Source organism: Zonotrichia albicollis, chromosome 3 (genome assembly GCF_047830755.1).
Source record: "Zonotrichia albicollis isolate bZonAlb1 chromosome 3, bZonAlb1.hap1, whole genome shotgun sequence".
Lineage (NCBI taxonomy): Eukaryota > Metazoa > Chordata > Aves > Passeriformes > Passerellidae > Zonotrichia > Zonotrichia albicollis.
This window is the reverse complement of record NC_133821.1, coordinates 71,064,462-71,080,594: the sequence shown is the minus strand read 5'-3', so window position 1 is coordinate 71,080,594 and position 16,133 is coordinate 71,064,462. Positions and strand designations below refer to the sequence as shown.

The following is a 16,133-nucleotide window of genomic DNA, read 5'->3' as shown; positions in this document are numbered from 1 at the left end:
TTCAGGAAAGCTGCTGAGGTTTCTTTTTCTTCTCTGTTGCTGTCTGACCTTTTAAGACCATTGGCTTCATAGCATGGGACAGAGAATAACCTTAAGAGATTACTTAAAATTTGCCAACAGGCATTTGACAAAAGTCAAGTGGATTGAATTTATACACAATAAGCCTTATAATTTATTCACTTAAATATTGTAGTGACAAAAATCGGTCTTTTTTGTTAGTCTGTTTGTTAAGTGCTTGGTTATGGCCTTTGTTTCCATCAAGGGGAGTTTCACTGTTTGATGCAATGAGGATTGAAGGGAAATCCCTTTATCTAATGCAAATTTCTATATTTACTTCAGGAGTTTTGTGACTTGAAAACAACTTTTTACTTCTCAGAAAGCTGTGGATCCATCCTCAGAAGTTGGCTGCCTGGCACTGTCACCTGCTGTGACATTTCAAAATGTCAAGACGCCTAGGGAAGTGCCTGGGAAGACTGCCCTTACTGTATTTTAGCTTGGAGGAAATATTGTGATGAAACCTTTACTTTTAGGTTTTCTGTTGCCCACACTTTAAGTAGAAGAGGCTTACAAATGTGTTGAATTTTTTTCATAGGCACATAAACCACCGTTAATCTAGATCCTTTTTTGTCATGCTTCCAGCAGCATACACTAGTTGGCATGTTGCTCTGGCAGCTCTTATCCTATGATGACTTTGTGCAGCATGCTGCTTTGTACATCTATTTATCCTGTTTTTAAGCAGTTAACCTTTGTCACAAGCTGTTCATGTCTTTTGCTCCCCAGCTAAAACCACAGTATTATTTCCCAGGTCTGAGGTGTTGTTCTGGGTTAGCCACAAAGAGCTTGGTGTTTCCATTACTGCTGATGCTGTCACTGGGGAAATAGGGAGTGAGAGCAGTCATGAATTCAAGTTTGCCTCCAAACAGGAGCTGGAGGCCTCTGACACTGGTAAAGGCAAAGCTGCAGGCAAAACCAGGAGTTACAGTGATCAATGAGGCAGTGCCCAGTTGAGCTGTTGTGCCCTCCTGCCTGCTAAGGCAGGAGGGCACACTGTCACTCCCCATCACTGAGACCATCTTAGCCTGGTTGCCTGGCTTTCAGGAACTCCTTGAGGAGCTTTTCTTTAATGGTTCAGCTCTTGCTGCTGTTAGCAGCCTCCAGGGAAAGAATGGCTTGGAGCTGCCTTCCCTGCAGTCATCTGTCTTCCATTGTTCGGTGCCCATCAGTCAGCGCTGAGCCCTCTGGAGCCAGAAGGGCTGGCAGGTCACTGCACTGCCTGGGGGCATGTCCTTGCATTCCACAGCAGGTCCCAGTGGAGGAGGAACATGTGTGTGGTGTCAGGGCTGGCCATTGATTGAACCTGCAGACACATCCCAGGTATTTAGGTGTCCCAGGACTGCTCAGAAATACCTTTGGTGCCTGGATGTTCCAGCTGACACTGTATGAAGGTGTGGGAGAGTGTTTCAAAGAGCTGCTCAGTCACCTCCCTGTGCCCAGCCTGCTGGTAGGCTGCAGCAACCTGCAGGTGTCTTGGCTCGTGTTCACAGCTTGCCTGCTGTGAGACAGCTCTTGCAGAGTTGGAGCTCTTGAAAGCAAGAAAGGTTTTCCCTCTGACATCCACCTGTTGCAGTGGCAGCAAAGCACAAATAGCAAAAATGAGCTTAGCCAAAATAGGAACTAGACTGAGTGTGTAAGTCAGCTGTAAGACTCTTCTGAATAGTAACTCCACTGCTTTTCTGTGGTTGGAACAGCATGAATGTCTCTCCACAAACTGAAGCATCAGCACGTGGTATTTAGTGCATTTGGTTGCCTTTCAAAGTTGAACTCATGGTGTTTCAGTCCAGATGGATTTATCAGCAGTTTGTCCATGCTTTCATATCTGTTGTGAGCACAGCTGATATAGCAAGCAAAAATCTTAGCTCCAGAAATCTTACGACTGTGTGAGGACTGCTTCTTCCTTTCCTTCCCCCCAGCTTATTTCTTAGCTGTTCACATTCCGTAGAGCTGGGAGGACTGTATTAGTGAAAGCACACTTTATATGTGTGTGTATATGGGAGTCACCTTTGCTTGCAGCCAGAATGGCTTATTTTCAGTACTGTACTTAGCAGGGTCCAAAGTGAGGGGGTGTGATGTGTTCAACAGCCTCTGGAGGCACAGAAAAGGTCAGCGTAATGCCAGGCAATTGTTCCCGTTCCCATTCTCCCAAGGTAAAGTAGCCTGACCAGAGAAAGAGAAATAGGCTTCATGCTATGGCCTTGAAGGAATATCCTCTCTGGTGGATGCCAGGGAGCTTTGAAGGACTCTCTCAGATGTAATTTTCCCTGTAGAAAGCTGTTGGTAGGAGCACCACACTGATGAAGACCTGCTCTCTGTGGCAGAGGCACCCCTTCACTGTTTAGAGCAGGCGTCAGGGACAGAACACTGCCTTGGGCTAAACCCAGGTCACCAGCTGGGCCTGCAAACCACGCAGTGACTGGGAAGCAGAATTATTTTGGTGTGGTAGTGCTGTAATCACTACAGCATTGGGAAGAAACTTTTCATCTGGCAGCAGGACAGCTATAACTCGCAGTGCTCCAGTGTAAGCACAGCATGTGGGGCATTGTTGAGCCGCGTGTCTGGCTGACAGTAATATCACATTCAGCGTGTAATTAAACACCTCATAAACTGCCTTGAGATGTTTGTTTATGTGTGCTTTTTAGTGGAGAAGTACTGTGTTTTCAGGGGATGCTGAAATTTCTGTACTCCGTGAAGCATTTGGTGTGTGATGTTCATTCAGCTCCCTTGTCCTCAGAAAGAATACTCAGTGTCTGGAGTGTGTTATTTTGCTGGCAGTGAAAAACATATGGTATGGGGTTGTTCCCATGAATTTCTGTTACTGTTTTTTTTTTTTTTAATATGGGTGCAAGTTAGATATTGGAGGCATCTGTATCAGTATCTATTGCAAATTAATATTTATAGATATCAAAATGAATGCACATTTAGCTTGATCAAAACAAGAACGGCTTGTTTTGAATTCCATGGGGATAAGCAGAAACACACAGAAAATAGGCAATGTGGTGAGAACACCATGTAAAAACTATTTTGAATAGCAGATACTTCAGGAGACATCCAGTAAATTTTTACTGTGCTATGTGCCATTTGTTTTGTCTTACAGTTTAGAGTCAATGAATTTGGGGCCCTGGAAGTAATTACAGATGAAACTGAGATGGAAAGTGTTAAAAAGGCAACTGCTACGACAACCTGGATGGTTCCAACTGCTCAAGAAGGTCAGTTAAGAAGCAGTAAACATTTTCTGTGATGGACTGTAGTTTCTTTAATGCGTCAACTTTCCTGAAAGCTTGCATCCAAAGTGAAAAAAAAAAACCAACAAAACAATTTGCTTGCCTTAATGGACAAAGTATCTCTGATGAAGTAACCTGTTTCTTGGGATGTAAATTAGTATAAAAATAAATTCATTTCAAGTTGAAAGCAAATAATTCCACTGTAAACATCTGAAATTCAATTACAGCCACATTTTTTTCCTTACAGTAATTTTCTCTAAATTTAGATTTGGTATTTTCCCTCTGTTTAATTTGCAAAATAGTAAATTTCTTTTAATTATTGAGAATTTAAAATTTTAAGTTATTGAATTTTTTGTTGAGCTGGTTCTCCCAGACTTTCCACGGACTTTGCCAACAGCCTAGAGTTGATTTGTGCACTGCAAACTGCCTTGGTATGGTCAGCACAGCTGCCAGCACCCATGTCAGTGTCCAGTGTGCAGTGTGTACCCCCACAGATGCCTTGCTCCTAACAACTATGCTTTTTTGCAGCATTAAAATCAGTCTGCAGTAACAGCTAATGTTTATCTTAAATGGTGAAATTCTTAGAGTTGTAGTATCTATCTACCAGATCAAGTGTTTCCTGAATTTAAAATTGTGAAGAAAGAAACACCTGTTTTGTTCAAGGAAAGTTGGTTTACATGGTCATAAATTACTGCAATCTTTTTATACTGACTCCAGTAATGATGGAGGAGTGAGGAAGAGAATATCACAACTGGTTTTGTGATTATTTACAACTACCTAGTTTTTTTCCTTGTTGGTATTACATTTGATCAACTTCCTTTTAAAATATGTATTCTGTAAGTCCTTTGAAGAGCAGACATCACAATTTTTGTTTCATAATCTTCCCTAAAGCATGAGAAGTCAGTGAGAGCTTTCCTTTGCTGCTCCCTCACAGTGAGTTCACAGTTGTCATGTGGGACATTTACACTGGTAGGAAAGTGGTTTGGGACCCCCGAGGTCTGAAGCTGCAGACCACTGTTAATGTGTTCTCTGGCAGGGCAGTGATAGTTAATTCAGGTTTCAAATCTGTGAGGAGAGTAGCATCATTGTGAGAGTGTAGTAGCACAACAGATTCTCTGCTTAGACTGAGAGATCAGTTACAGCAAAGCACACAACTGCATCCCCTCCAGTCTGACAAACCTAAACACAAACTTGTGTTTCTACTGAATTGAACTGTTCATGGACATACAGACATAAAGAGTAAGCATTCTGCTGCTACCTGACACCATCCTTGATTAATTTAGGGCTCCCCAAAAGTAAAATCACTGCTAAAATTTTCTGCTGTGAGAATAAATAGTTGTTTTGAGCCACTTATGATGCTGGTGTGTAAATATAACATACATTATATATTCTTCTGGGGGAGGTAGCCTGAATGCAAGAGTTCATTTGACTCTGCTTTCAAAGACAGTACAGTGCTTAAGCAACATAAATAGTCTGTGACTTGAAGTTTGTCTTTTGGGGAGGTACAAAGACAACAACCTGCTCTAGAGGCCAGAGTACTTGACAGTGCTTCATACTTGCTTGTGAGGAAAAGTAACTGCACTCTCTCCTGCATACAGCTTCTCCTAGGCTCTCTGCCTGTTGTGGGGAAATTGCAGCTTAGGATCAGTGAGTAACTTGGTATTTGAAGATTGCTTTGTTAGAAGTTGAGTGATGTTTCACTTCTGGTGGACCCCAGGCAGGTTGAGCAGTAGCTGCTGCTAGAGACTGCAGAGTGTAGTCAGCAGTTTGCTTCCAGAAATAATTTCAACTAATGAAAAGATAACTTGCTCCAGCCCTTTTCTCCCAAATTTAGGTATAGGCGTATCAGCAAGAAATGAGGTCATGGATTCTAAACAGTATGGCTCTGTGAGCAGTCAGTGCCTGTCACAAAATTCAGTCCTTCCACAAGCAGCCACATCAAGCTGTGACAGAACCATAGAACAGTGGGTTCCTCTCTCCTGTTGCAGTGTGAAAACCTGATCTGCTTGTCAGCAATCTGGACCTCATACAAACACTAATTCCTAGTTCTTCATTCTGACAAGAGTGGTGTGGCTGATGTTTTTCTGTTTGCTTGGCAAGGCCTGCTAAGGACATTTGGGAATGTATCACCTCTGCCTAAGTGAAGTTAACTTTTGTCATTGTGCAGCCTTTTCAGAAAAGACAGGGATCCCCACAAGGTTGAAGGAAACTGCAAAAGTGGATGGACTTGTTTTCTGTGAAAACTGTTACCGCTATGGTACCATAGAAGAATTTGTTCCTGAAGGGAAATTTTGCAGCCAGAAATGTGCCCAGCAAGTAAAAAACAAGTAGGTACTATAACAAAGCATAGAAGCAAAGAATTTGGCATAAATGCAGCATGAGAGTGAAGTGGTGGGATAAAATGTTCATGATGGGGCAGAGGGAGGTATTAAGCAGACAAGTTTCAGTGTCACCATTGGTTTATAATGTTCTTTCACTGTTTTTTTGTGTAAATGCCTTAACAACATTTGGTTTTGTCTAACACTGACATTGAAGGCAGTCTTTTTTACTCAGTGTGCTGTGTTCTGCTGTCAGATGCAAGCAGTAAAACAGTCTATGGGATGCATGAATCAGTGTCAGACTCCCACCCTGTTTCAGTCATTGGAATTAAGATAACCAGTAATGAGATGGTTGGGGTGGTAAGTTAATTATAATTAAGTGCAAGAGCTGTTTTATAGTTGACAGTGAGTGAAAACATGAGCATACTGCAGTTTCTCAGCTCCTCTTTTTCAGTTAGTGCATTTCATCGCATCATAAAAGCATGTTTGTGTTAGTGTGTCCATTCTGTATTGCATATTGCTAGATTTTGGCAGTTTTAAACATTTATGGTATTGTACATTTTCCTTAGTTTTAGCTAATTGCTTCAAAGTTTCCTGTTCTGATTTCTTGTTTAGCAATTTGTACAGTCACATACCAGCTTTCTCCAATTGGATTTGTCAGACTTAACAATTACCTTTGCCTTCCTCTCTTCTAAACTGCCCTGCAGTCCTAAACATTTCACAGTTTGCTTCTCCGGGAGACTTGATGGTACATGAAAAAAGACACACTGTTTAAAACATGTAAAACTTGTTCAGCAGAAGCTGACAGCTTTCCTTTTACAGTTGCTATTGTGTGTCTCTCAGATTAATTCTTTTGACAGACTTAATTTTCAGTAGTATTTCTAAGAATATATTCTGTGTAATACTATGGGACCCACACATTTACTTGCTTTTTTACTTGTTTTATGAATATGAGAAGTGAAATAATATTGGCTTTGTGTCATTGTGTTACTTCTGTGATAGAGAACCAAAGGAGGAAAATCCCAGCATGGAATGCAATGGGGAAGATGATTCTAAAGGCATTCGGAAAAGAAAAGCAAAAGTACCTCTCAAAGAAGAGTCAAGGGATAATGGGGAGAAGAAGGAGAATCCAGATGAAATTGTTAGTATGCATCATAAACCCATTCCTGCAAGTATTTGGGTGGGAGTTCTGCCTTGTGTTGCAATGTCAGTAGCTCCATCAGCGCACAAAGAGGAGAGACTTCATCACTCTGTCAGAGCCACAATAAGTGGTTGTTTCGTTTGCCAATTTAATTATGCCTCAGCAGTAAATTGTAATTATTGACAATGAATTGATAAAAGCTAGTTTTGGTCTCTTTTCCCTGCTTTTTTAAGAACAGAACAAAAAGAATTCAAAGGAAAAATGATGCTAATGTTTACTTGCCATGTCTTCAGCATGGAAAAACAGGAGTACATATTTCCCAACAACCCTGTTACTTTGTCATTCTACACATGAATAAATAACTATAGACCACTAATTTATTTACAAAGAAAGCTATACTACAGTTAAGAAGGGAATACTTTGGATTTTCTTAGTGTAACTTGCCTTTTAAAATCATATCCCAAAATTTGTTCTGCTTTTGTGTGGCAGTGTAATTTGCTTTGGGGCACCTTTTGTTTTCTTTTCCTTTTGGATTTATTCTTAATTTTAGAAAAAAACTTACCCCACAGTACCTTCCCATAATGCTTGTTTCTTGTAGTATGTGTTTTCTTCCTAATAGCTGTCACACTCCTGGGGGTAGCACAGTTTTCAGGGAGAAGGGTAGATTCTGCAACTACAGAATTGTCAAAAGGATGAAGACACTTAGAGTTGTCAGGAGGGAGTTTGCAGCTCTCTGTGTAGCAGTATCTTAGGCAAAAGTCAGGGGACACCTTCTTTGTCTCCATGCATCTGCCCTCCCAGATGAGTATTTACTCTGCTCATCTGTTCAGATGCTCACAAAACTATTAATACAAAAACAGTGAAAAAAATTGAAAGGATCACAGTGCCATTTTGTATTTAATAAAGCAATTGTACATTTGGAAAAGAAAAACCAGATTAAAATGGTGCGAGGTTTTCTTTCAAATTATTTTGGAGGCATGAAGATGCCAAAGATACTGTTATTTATCAGTGTCCCAGCGGGGTCTGCTGCAGGCTTTGTGGTCTGTGGGTCAATGCTGGCTGGCTGAGTGCCAAGTGGTGAGAGCCCTTCTGCCTGCCATTTTCACTGTGTTTGCTGTGATTTGTCACTGATGGCTCACTTGGCTTCTATGAGACATCTGCACGCTTGTTTGAGGTAGGAGGGAGCTGGGTGAATAACCATTTAAATGAAGTCACAGTTTAAAATTCAGTATCTCAACTTTTTATCATATTAGACTTCTAAGCTAATGAGCTTACTGTACTATTTTTTTTTCTCTTTCTAATTTAGGAGGACAAACCTGAAGGAAGGATCTTGAGAGTCTCACAGAGAGCCAGGAGAAAAAGAAAAGGGGACATAACAGTTTTGAAACAAAGTAAGTTATATTATGGAGCAAAAATCTCAACCATCAATTCTTCAGGTAATAGCCATATCTTATTGTGGATTGCCAGCATTGTTTCACAAAATTTATATTCCCTATTGAATTTTTTTCATTACTGTAAAAAGACAGTGACAGTGTTATTTATAGCAATTAAATTTTAAGGCAGCATGGAGGAGGATCTGGTGAGTGTAAATGCAACTAGTGTGCATTTTAGGTTTTTTTCTTTTCATCCCTCTAAATAGTGCCAGTATTAGAGGGAATCAGCTCCATTGAGTTCCCAGATGCTGAAAGACATGTATCAAGCAGAAGTGAAAGTTTACTTTTGTTTCCTTGGGGATCAATTTTGCATCTTCATTATGTGCTGGAAATAGACACGTTTATGGAACTGTTTAGGAATAATTGCTATAATCAATCCAAAGGGACATATACTGCATCAAGCAACATAATAAAACATATTTTAAATGAGTGCTGTTCTTTCAAGCTATTTGTATGATAGATAGTTTTAGGAAGAATGGGAGAATCAGCTGCTATTATACCTCAGTGGTACACCAACCACAGACCTACATCTTGCCCTCCAGAGTGCGTCTTATGGTAGATGGGGAGACATTAACAGAGGTTGCCAGGCCACTCATCAACACAGAACTCCAGTTAGCTCTGATGCACACCAGGCAGATAACTAGATGCAACAATAAATATTATGAAAGATCTCCCTCCCAAAACAGAATCATGTCTGAAATGTTTCTACAGTTGCTTCTAAGGCTGAAGAGATAAGAAGTGTGTGAGACACAGGGACAAAGCTGATGCTTTGTGGAAATCACTGCTGCCCACTGACAGAATGATTTACAAATTTCTTGTGTTAGGTTTTTTTTTAAATTTTTATTTGGGAAAACATCAGTATAAAAGTATAAACTGGTATCAAAGACCAATTTGTATTCAGAACCAAGTGCAATTAATTTCTTTAATGGAATAGATGAAAACTGGGTAAATCCCAAATAAAATTAATGTGGTCTAATAGTGTTAAGTGATTACTATCACTCTGAAATTTATTATCTTTTGGTTACATTATTGTAAGCTTTCTTCAGGAGAGTTTGGCATTACTATTGTTATGGTTCATGTTTTAATCATAAAAATGCTAAGCCAGACTGTTACTTAAAGGATTTATTTTTCCTGTGAGTAGCCCACAGTCTGGATCAAGCCAGAATCACAGTATGGACTGTGGTGAATCCTTCTGACAGTGTGAGCTTATAGTCTGAAATGCTAAGCTGCCTGTGCAGAGGAGGCATTTTAGGTGGAGATCAGTAGAGCAGAGTAGAGGTGTGTGAAAGTAGATACATACATGGCCATCTGTTCTTGAAGTTCCTGGCTATTGCTATTGTGCAGGTAGTGCCTTATTTTCGAGGCCTGAAAACCGTGTGACTGTAGCCATTATTAAGATGGACTGTAAGCAGTATTGCAATTACTGTGCAAGTGTTCACAGTGTGTGAACAAACCTGAAACTGGAGTTTTCTCTCATATGCTAATGACATCCTGAGGAAAAGAAGCACTGGTGACAGTTCTGAAGATTTGCAGAAAATACTGTTAAATCACTGCCTTTCTACCCAAAACCATCAAACTACAAAGTGATGGGGTAGGTGAGAAACAGTCTGAACACTGTTGAAGAGTGCAGTCTTTCAAGCCTGATTAAAAAACTTACTATGAGCAGTATCCACTTGAAAATGCTTTGCAGTTAAAGAAGGACATGGGGAAAAAAGAAACCCCTTAAAATACTGAGCTGTTTTGTTATTTGAACTCATCTTTTTACACATTTGCAAATTGTATATCTTAATGCTTCTTAGGAGCAATAGGAAAAACGTGTTGGAGCAAGACTTTGTAAGTTGTTCTTGTCACCTTAAGGAGGTTTTTCTTGTTACTAATCAAGGTTTGAGCTGCTGGATCTATTTCTGGACAAACCAGGAACCTTCATGTTCCTGGTGCCTTTCACAGCCTACAGAACTTCTTTTTCTGAAATAAGTTCTGAACAACACCATGAGTGCATTTCATAAAATGTAAATTCAAGAATATTATGAACTTGTGTTGTGGATTTTTTTTTCTTGAGATATTAACAGTTACAGAATTATTTCCCTGTTTTATGCTTCTTTGTAGCTGTACCCTCTAAAGGAAGGCAAGCATGGTGTTGGGCATCCTATCTGGAGGAAGAAAGGGCCATTGCAGTGCCTACTAAGCTTTTTAAGGAGGTATGACCTTTGAAATTTAAGTCAACCACCTAAGATCATGAAATTCCTAGGAAATCAATAAACAAAAAATAATTTGAAGATTTTATTCTTTTCTCGGGAAAAACTGCATGATGAAAACAATACTGTGTCCATCAGCAATTATGAAAGCAATTATCTCTCTCTGTTTTTGCAGAGAATTCTGTTGTTGTAGATGAATGCTGTCAAATCAGACTGCAGAAAGCAGATGCTCCTCCAAAATCTGCTGTTTTAGCCATTCCTTCTAGTCTCTGAAGCTAAAAAGTGTGACACATACCCACACTTTTTCATGCCATATAATTTTCTTTAAATATGTTTAGAAAGGTGGTACAAAGGTCATCTTTTGTCTTGTTGCTTTGATTATATTACCTGTCTTTTCTTCAGCTTCTGCTGACATTATATTTTGTTACTACATCAGATACTACTTTGTCTTGTTCTCCTTTTGCCTGTCATCTGATTGGATGTCACATCATCATGTCCTGCTTGTCCTTTGCCTGCTATGCTTTGTCATTTCAGTGCTTTCATTAGTGCCACCTCTCTTACTTGGAAGAGAGCTCTGTATCCAAATCCACAAGATTTTTTTGCTGTTATCTTCCCTTGCAAAACCTGGTGAAACATGTGAAGATGTCTCAGCTGCTGTACTCCTGCTATATGTTGCTTTTTTCTGATAATTGTGTTCTTACTTTTCTGTTTCTTGCGTCCATTTCTTTCTGTATGCTTCATACTTCAACTATTAAATCTTCTCTGTGGGAATTAGTTTTCAGCTTACACATGCCGTGTGATGCTGGTCTTTAATGGGTGTTTTAGTTGCTATTGAGTGAGAAAAGTGAAGAACTGGGATTTAGGTTTACAGAATCCATGGATTTGTAGGTGCAAGAACAACAGTTCCCTGACTGTCTTCAGCTGTGAAGATAGTGCTATGTACTGGTTCAAAAATTAGCAAGAAAACAATCTAAAGAGTTCCCTGGTGGGAAGGTAGATTTACAAAGCATTGCTCTGCCTGTCTAAAGGTCCATGAAATGCTGAAGCAGTACAAAGGTTTTGCAGGGCACTGCACATGGTGCTAATGTCTGGAGTTATGTGGTGTTTCCTTCTCATTGTACCTTTCTCATCCATTGCATGTAATTTAGTATTTTCTTTCTAAGTTTTTAGCCCCTGGGTAATGCTTGATTTAGTGTGCAGTATTTAAAGCCTGTAGCAGAAAGAGAATTCTTAATAACACACAGAATTGGCCAGGTAATTTTTCTCCATTTTACAGATGAACAAGCAAGCCACAAAAACAGATAGGTTAAAAAAAAGCCCAAACCAAACATCACAATCAATCGCAAATCCTTGATTTCTGCTTGGATTTTGAGAATTACTCTTTTTTCTTTTTATTTTACCATTTCAGAAGCAGTATTTTTCACTGTATTGTTTTACACTTAGTTAGGAATGGTGAGGGTGATGGAGGGTCCTTGCCATTTCCTTAGACCTTGGAATGATTTCTAAGCTGTGTCTCACAAGGTTTCCCTTCCTTCCAAGTAGGTGATACCTCTCTGAGTATTTCCCTTGGTACCCTTCTCTTCCCTTTGGCTGCAGAGTATTGCAGTTGACTCGGGAACATGTGTCTCCTAGACAGAAACAAAAGGGAACAATTAAGATGCTTTTCCTGTGGTTTTTTCTGTAACACAAAACTGACTGTGAATTTTCTAACCTGTTGAAGGCTGTCTTTAGTTTTGGTTACGTATTTTTCTGGTATTTCCTCCAATTTAACCTTAATATCTGCTACCTTCCATCCTCTTTACCAGAGGGATGATGATGCCTGCTGGTTGAAAAGGTGGTTGAGCTGCTTAGCCTCATTTTCACTTTCTGTTTTTTGACAGATATTCTTCTGGGTTCATTGTAATGTCATGTAAGGGTAGTCATCTTCCTGTGATGTAGAAATTCTCCTGGAAGACTACCTAGTGTGGACTCAGCATATAAAGGACAGCAAATAGGCCATCTCTGCATACAAACGGTGTTCAATATTTCTGCCTTTCAGTTCATCTTCCATGGTGTGAGATGTGGAACCAAAAAGGCAAAACAGAGTCATTGTTGTGATTATCATAGGAATTATGTCCACCAGGAAGGTGTCACTGTGCAGTCTGAAAATTGAATAATTTAATTGCTAAGATATTTTACTGTCAATTAGTGAAAAAAGTTGAAGACAAATGGTGTCATCTTTCCCTTGACTCTTGCTAATTCTTCCTAATTTTCTTACATACTCGCAAGTTTCAAGTCATTATGTTTTTCAAACAATCATCAATTTCTCTTTTCCTCTCCACATTTTTGAAAATGCAAAACATAAAGTGATTTATTAGTTCCTTCAGAAACATGAATAATAAATAATGATTGCTCTATTCCTTATAAAGATATTGTGTCTTTCTCTGGTATACTCTCAGAAGTATTGAAACTTCTTTTCCATTGCAGTATCAGTCTTTCCCATACAACAAGAATGGCTTCAAGGTAGGGATGAAGCTGGAGGGTGTGGATCCTGAGCACCAGTCCATCTACTGTGTTCTCACAGTGGCTGAGGTAAGCAAGCTGTGCTGGGTTGTGGCAGAGACTGACATGAAACAGCAGCCGCTGAAAACCCTCACTCTTACCTAACAGGCAGACAGAAACTATATGTAGGAAGATGGTTTTTAAATTAATAATGCTGTATTATTTCTGCCTGATAGGCATGTAAAGAATATATCCAGTGTCAATGCAGCAGTACATATATTTAACATACACAGGTACAGAAAAGAGTGTTAGACTAGTTGGGTAATATGTGGTTTTATCTGTAATCCTGTAGTTTGTTTTTAAAAGGAAAAATAAATAGAAAACAAACATGACAACTGATACACAACAGTTTTATAGAGGTTTGATAGTATTTGCAGTTGCTCCATTCACTGATACGAATAGCTAAAAGTTTCTCATGTTGCTGTTGTGCTACAACTTTTTCATGCTGATGGCCATGGAAACTGCCTGTATTGGCAACCTGTGCAAGTTAACATAAAATATAAACCCAGATTTTCTTTTTTATGTGGTTCATGATATAGTTTTTCTGATGAACAGCTTCTTTGCTCTCAATAGAGAACCTGTATTTTGAATATCTTTCAAAAATACCTTACTTAAATTTTTGGATAGTTTCAATGGGTTTTTGGATTTCATTTGTTAATTAAAATGAGGAAATGGAAGTTATGTCAGAGTACAAATTAAATATAAAGTAGGGTTGATGTTGAGATTTTTCACTGATAGCTGCAGTAAATTTATGGCATTTGACACTCAGGGAGATGTGGAGACCTTCCGTACAGAGACAGTGTTGTGTCCTGTTTTTCTTCTCTTAGTGGTTGACTTATTACTTCATGGAATAATGAAGTTCTGGGGAATACCTCCACTGACTTCTCATCTTTACTTAAACAGATTTCAGTATCTCTCTGGAGAGCCTTTTGAACACACTTATTGCTCACTGCTCCCTTGCATATCAGTTAATCAGGATAGCTTGAGAACCTCATTATCTGCACTTTCTCCTCGGTTGTATCAGATGTATTCACGCTCTTCTGTAGGGCTTATGTTTTACTTTGATGCTGGGTTGAACCATTGTCAAGTTTTTGAGCACTACTGGCAATAGCCAGCTTTTAGTTAAATTCTTTTGACCAGAAGAGGAGGCACTCAGACTGAGAATAGCTTTGCCTTTTAATTCTCTCCTTTTTATCAAATGAATTTATTAATCCAGTGCTGGATTGGGCAGGAGTAAAAAGCTGACTAAAACCATACAGTAATTATACATAATATTGAATGGAAGTGGTTATGTGTAGGGCAAAGGTCTTAGTGTTGTATGTTGTCAATTCTTGCTTTTAGGTTTGTGGCTACAGAGTAAGACTACATTTTGATGGATACCCAGATTGTTACGATTTCTGGGTGAATGCTGATTCTTCCGACATTCATCCTGTTGGATGGTGTGAAAAAACAGGTCACAAGCTTCATCCACCTAAAGGTATTGCTTAGTTTAAATCTCTGTGTTTTACGCAGTTCTGAGATTGAGAGTACCTGTGTAATGCTGCAGTATTTTTTTTTTTTGCCAGAAATGTTTTAGTTTGTTTAGTCAAGAGTATTTCAAAATGGCAAATTAAATGCATATCTTGCCTAGAATTTCGGATTCAAAAGCATGCCCCTTTTATTCAGTGGAAATTCAGAGAAACCAAGAAAACAAAATGGGCCATAAGAGTTATCCATAAGGCATAAGGAAAATAAAAAATCTGAGCAGCAAGCCTAGACCCCAGCTTATTGCAAGGAAAATGGCAGCATACTCGTGACATATTATATGCTTAAACTGAAGTTTCACAGGCAGCTGAGAATCCTTTAGTGGAAGGTCTTAGGACATTTTTGCTACTGCATAGTGATCACTGTTATTGTACAAATGTTGGTACAGGCTAATAATCTTTGTGGAAATAGCACAGTCTTTAAGTCTGAAATAGAGACAAAAAGAGGAATGAACAGATCAATAGGGAGAAAAAAAGGTAAGATTGCAAGCCTGAAAATGTAATTTGTACATGGATTATGTAAATGGTATACAGATATTGAAATGGGTGTAATTTACTTGCATAATTTACTTCCATTTCACATTGTGTAATTTCTTTTGGCAATTGGAGGGTGTATGTACTGAACTGTACTATGAAAAATAGATAAATGTGGTCCTTTTGGAATATGGAGAGAGTATGTGGGGATGAAGGGAGCAAGTCCTGAAGTCTGAAAAGTGAGATGTAAGTGAATGTGCCATTTTGCTGTACACAGTGAGGGTAGTATAGTGTGATTTAGAGGGGCTGGAAAATGAGGAGTACACAGATTGAAGAGGATGTGCTTGCAGAGAATTACAAAACTGTAGAGGTAAGGGCTCAGATGTGGAAAAGTGACAGTAAAGCCACTGGAAGTGTAGGGGCATGGGGCCTGCCAATGTGAGAGGATGGCATTTCTTTGTGTGAGCCTTGAGGGACATGAGCTGCTCCTCTGAGTGCTCTGCAAGCTCCACTCTGCTACAGGGTGCTGCTTGTCTTGGGACACAGTTCTGCACAACTGGCTGAGTAGAAATAGCAATTCCTTGAACATAAATAAGAATTTCTTAGAAGGTTGGCCTTTGCTGATGTAATAACTTGTATATAGCAAATGGGTAGTTCCCAGGTAGAGCCTTCCTGATGCTGTTACAGTGTGGTTAGTAAGTTTTGTATCTATGACATGGATTTGTCACCTTTTAATTTTACATGTCTGGTTTAGAAAACTTTTGTTAACCATGAATGATTACTCCTGGAAGAACTTTGTGGGGTTCTGCTTTTCCAAGGGGAAGGATAATATGCCAGTTGTAGGTTCTATTTTAATTGGATTGGACAGATTGGTTTATTTTGGTGTGTTATGACATTTTAATAATGATTTCTGTAGTGCCCATTGCAAATTTTACAGATGCTAAAGCCAATGAGAGTTATGGCATAGGACAGAGTTATTATATTATATAATATATAATATTTTATATTATATAAAATAGCACCCCAGAGAAGAACTCAAAGGTTTGTGTCAGTAGCATTCAATTTTCCAGCTAAAATACAAATTTATGACCTTCATGGTATAAACATTCAGCAATTTGGAACCTGCTGGTCTGACTTGGGGGGGCAGGGGGTGGGGAGTGAGGGACATGAGACAGGAAGAATATTATTTACATGTTTTCTGAAATATATTTCTATCCATGTTTATTAAAA

General features: G+C 39.1%; 1 protein-coding gene across 8 annotated transcripts in view; it reads left to right on the top strand.

The window, feature by feature from the left end:
• Nucleotides 1-16,133, top strand: part of L3MBTL3 (L3MBTL histone methyl-lysine binding protein 3) — a 78,446-nt gene that overhangs the window by 19,586 nt on the left and 42,727 nt on the right. For all 8 annotated transcript variants that reach the window (XM_074537814.1, XM_074537818.1, XM_074537817.1 and 5 more), the window contains exons 3-9: nucleotides 3,152-3,263; nucleotides 5,446-5,605; nucleotides 6,599-6,737; nucleotides 8,044-8,128; nucleotides 10,277-10,368; nucleotides 12,832-12,936; nucleotides 14,248-14,383. In XM_074537814.1, coding sequence (XP_074393915.1) covers nucleotides 3,152-3,263; nucleotides 5,446-5,605; nucleotides 6,599-6,737; nucleotides 8,044-8,128; nucleotides 10,277-10,368; nucleotides 12,832-12,936; nucleotides 14,248-14,383 — 829 coding nt within the window. The remainder of the gene's footprint in view (nucleotides 1-3,151; nucleotides 3,264-5,445; nucleotides 5,606-6,598; nucleotides 6,738-8,043; nucleotides 8,129-10,276; nucleotides 10,369-12,831; nucleotides 12,937-14,247; nucleotides 14,384-16,133) is intronic.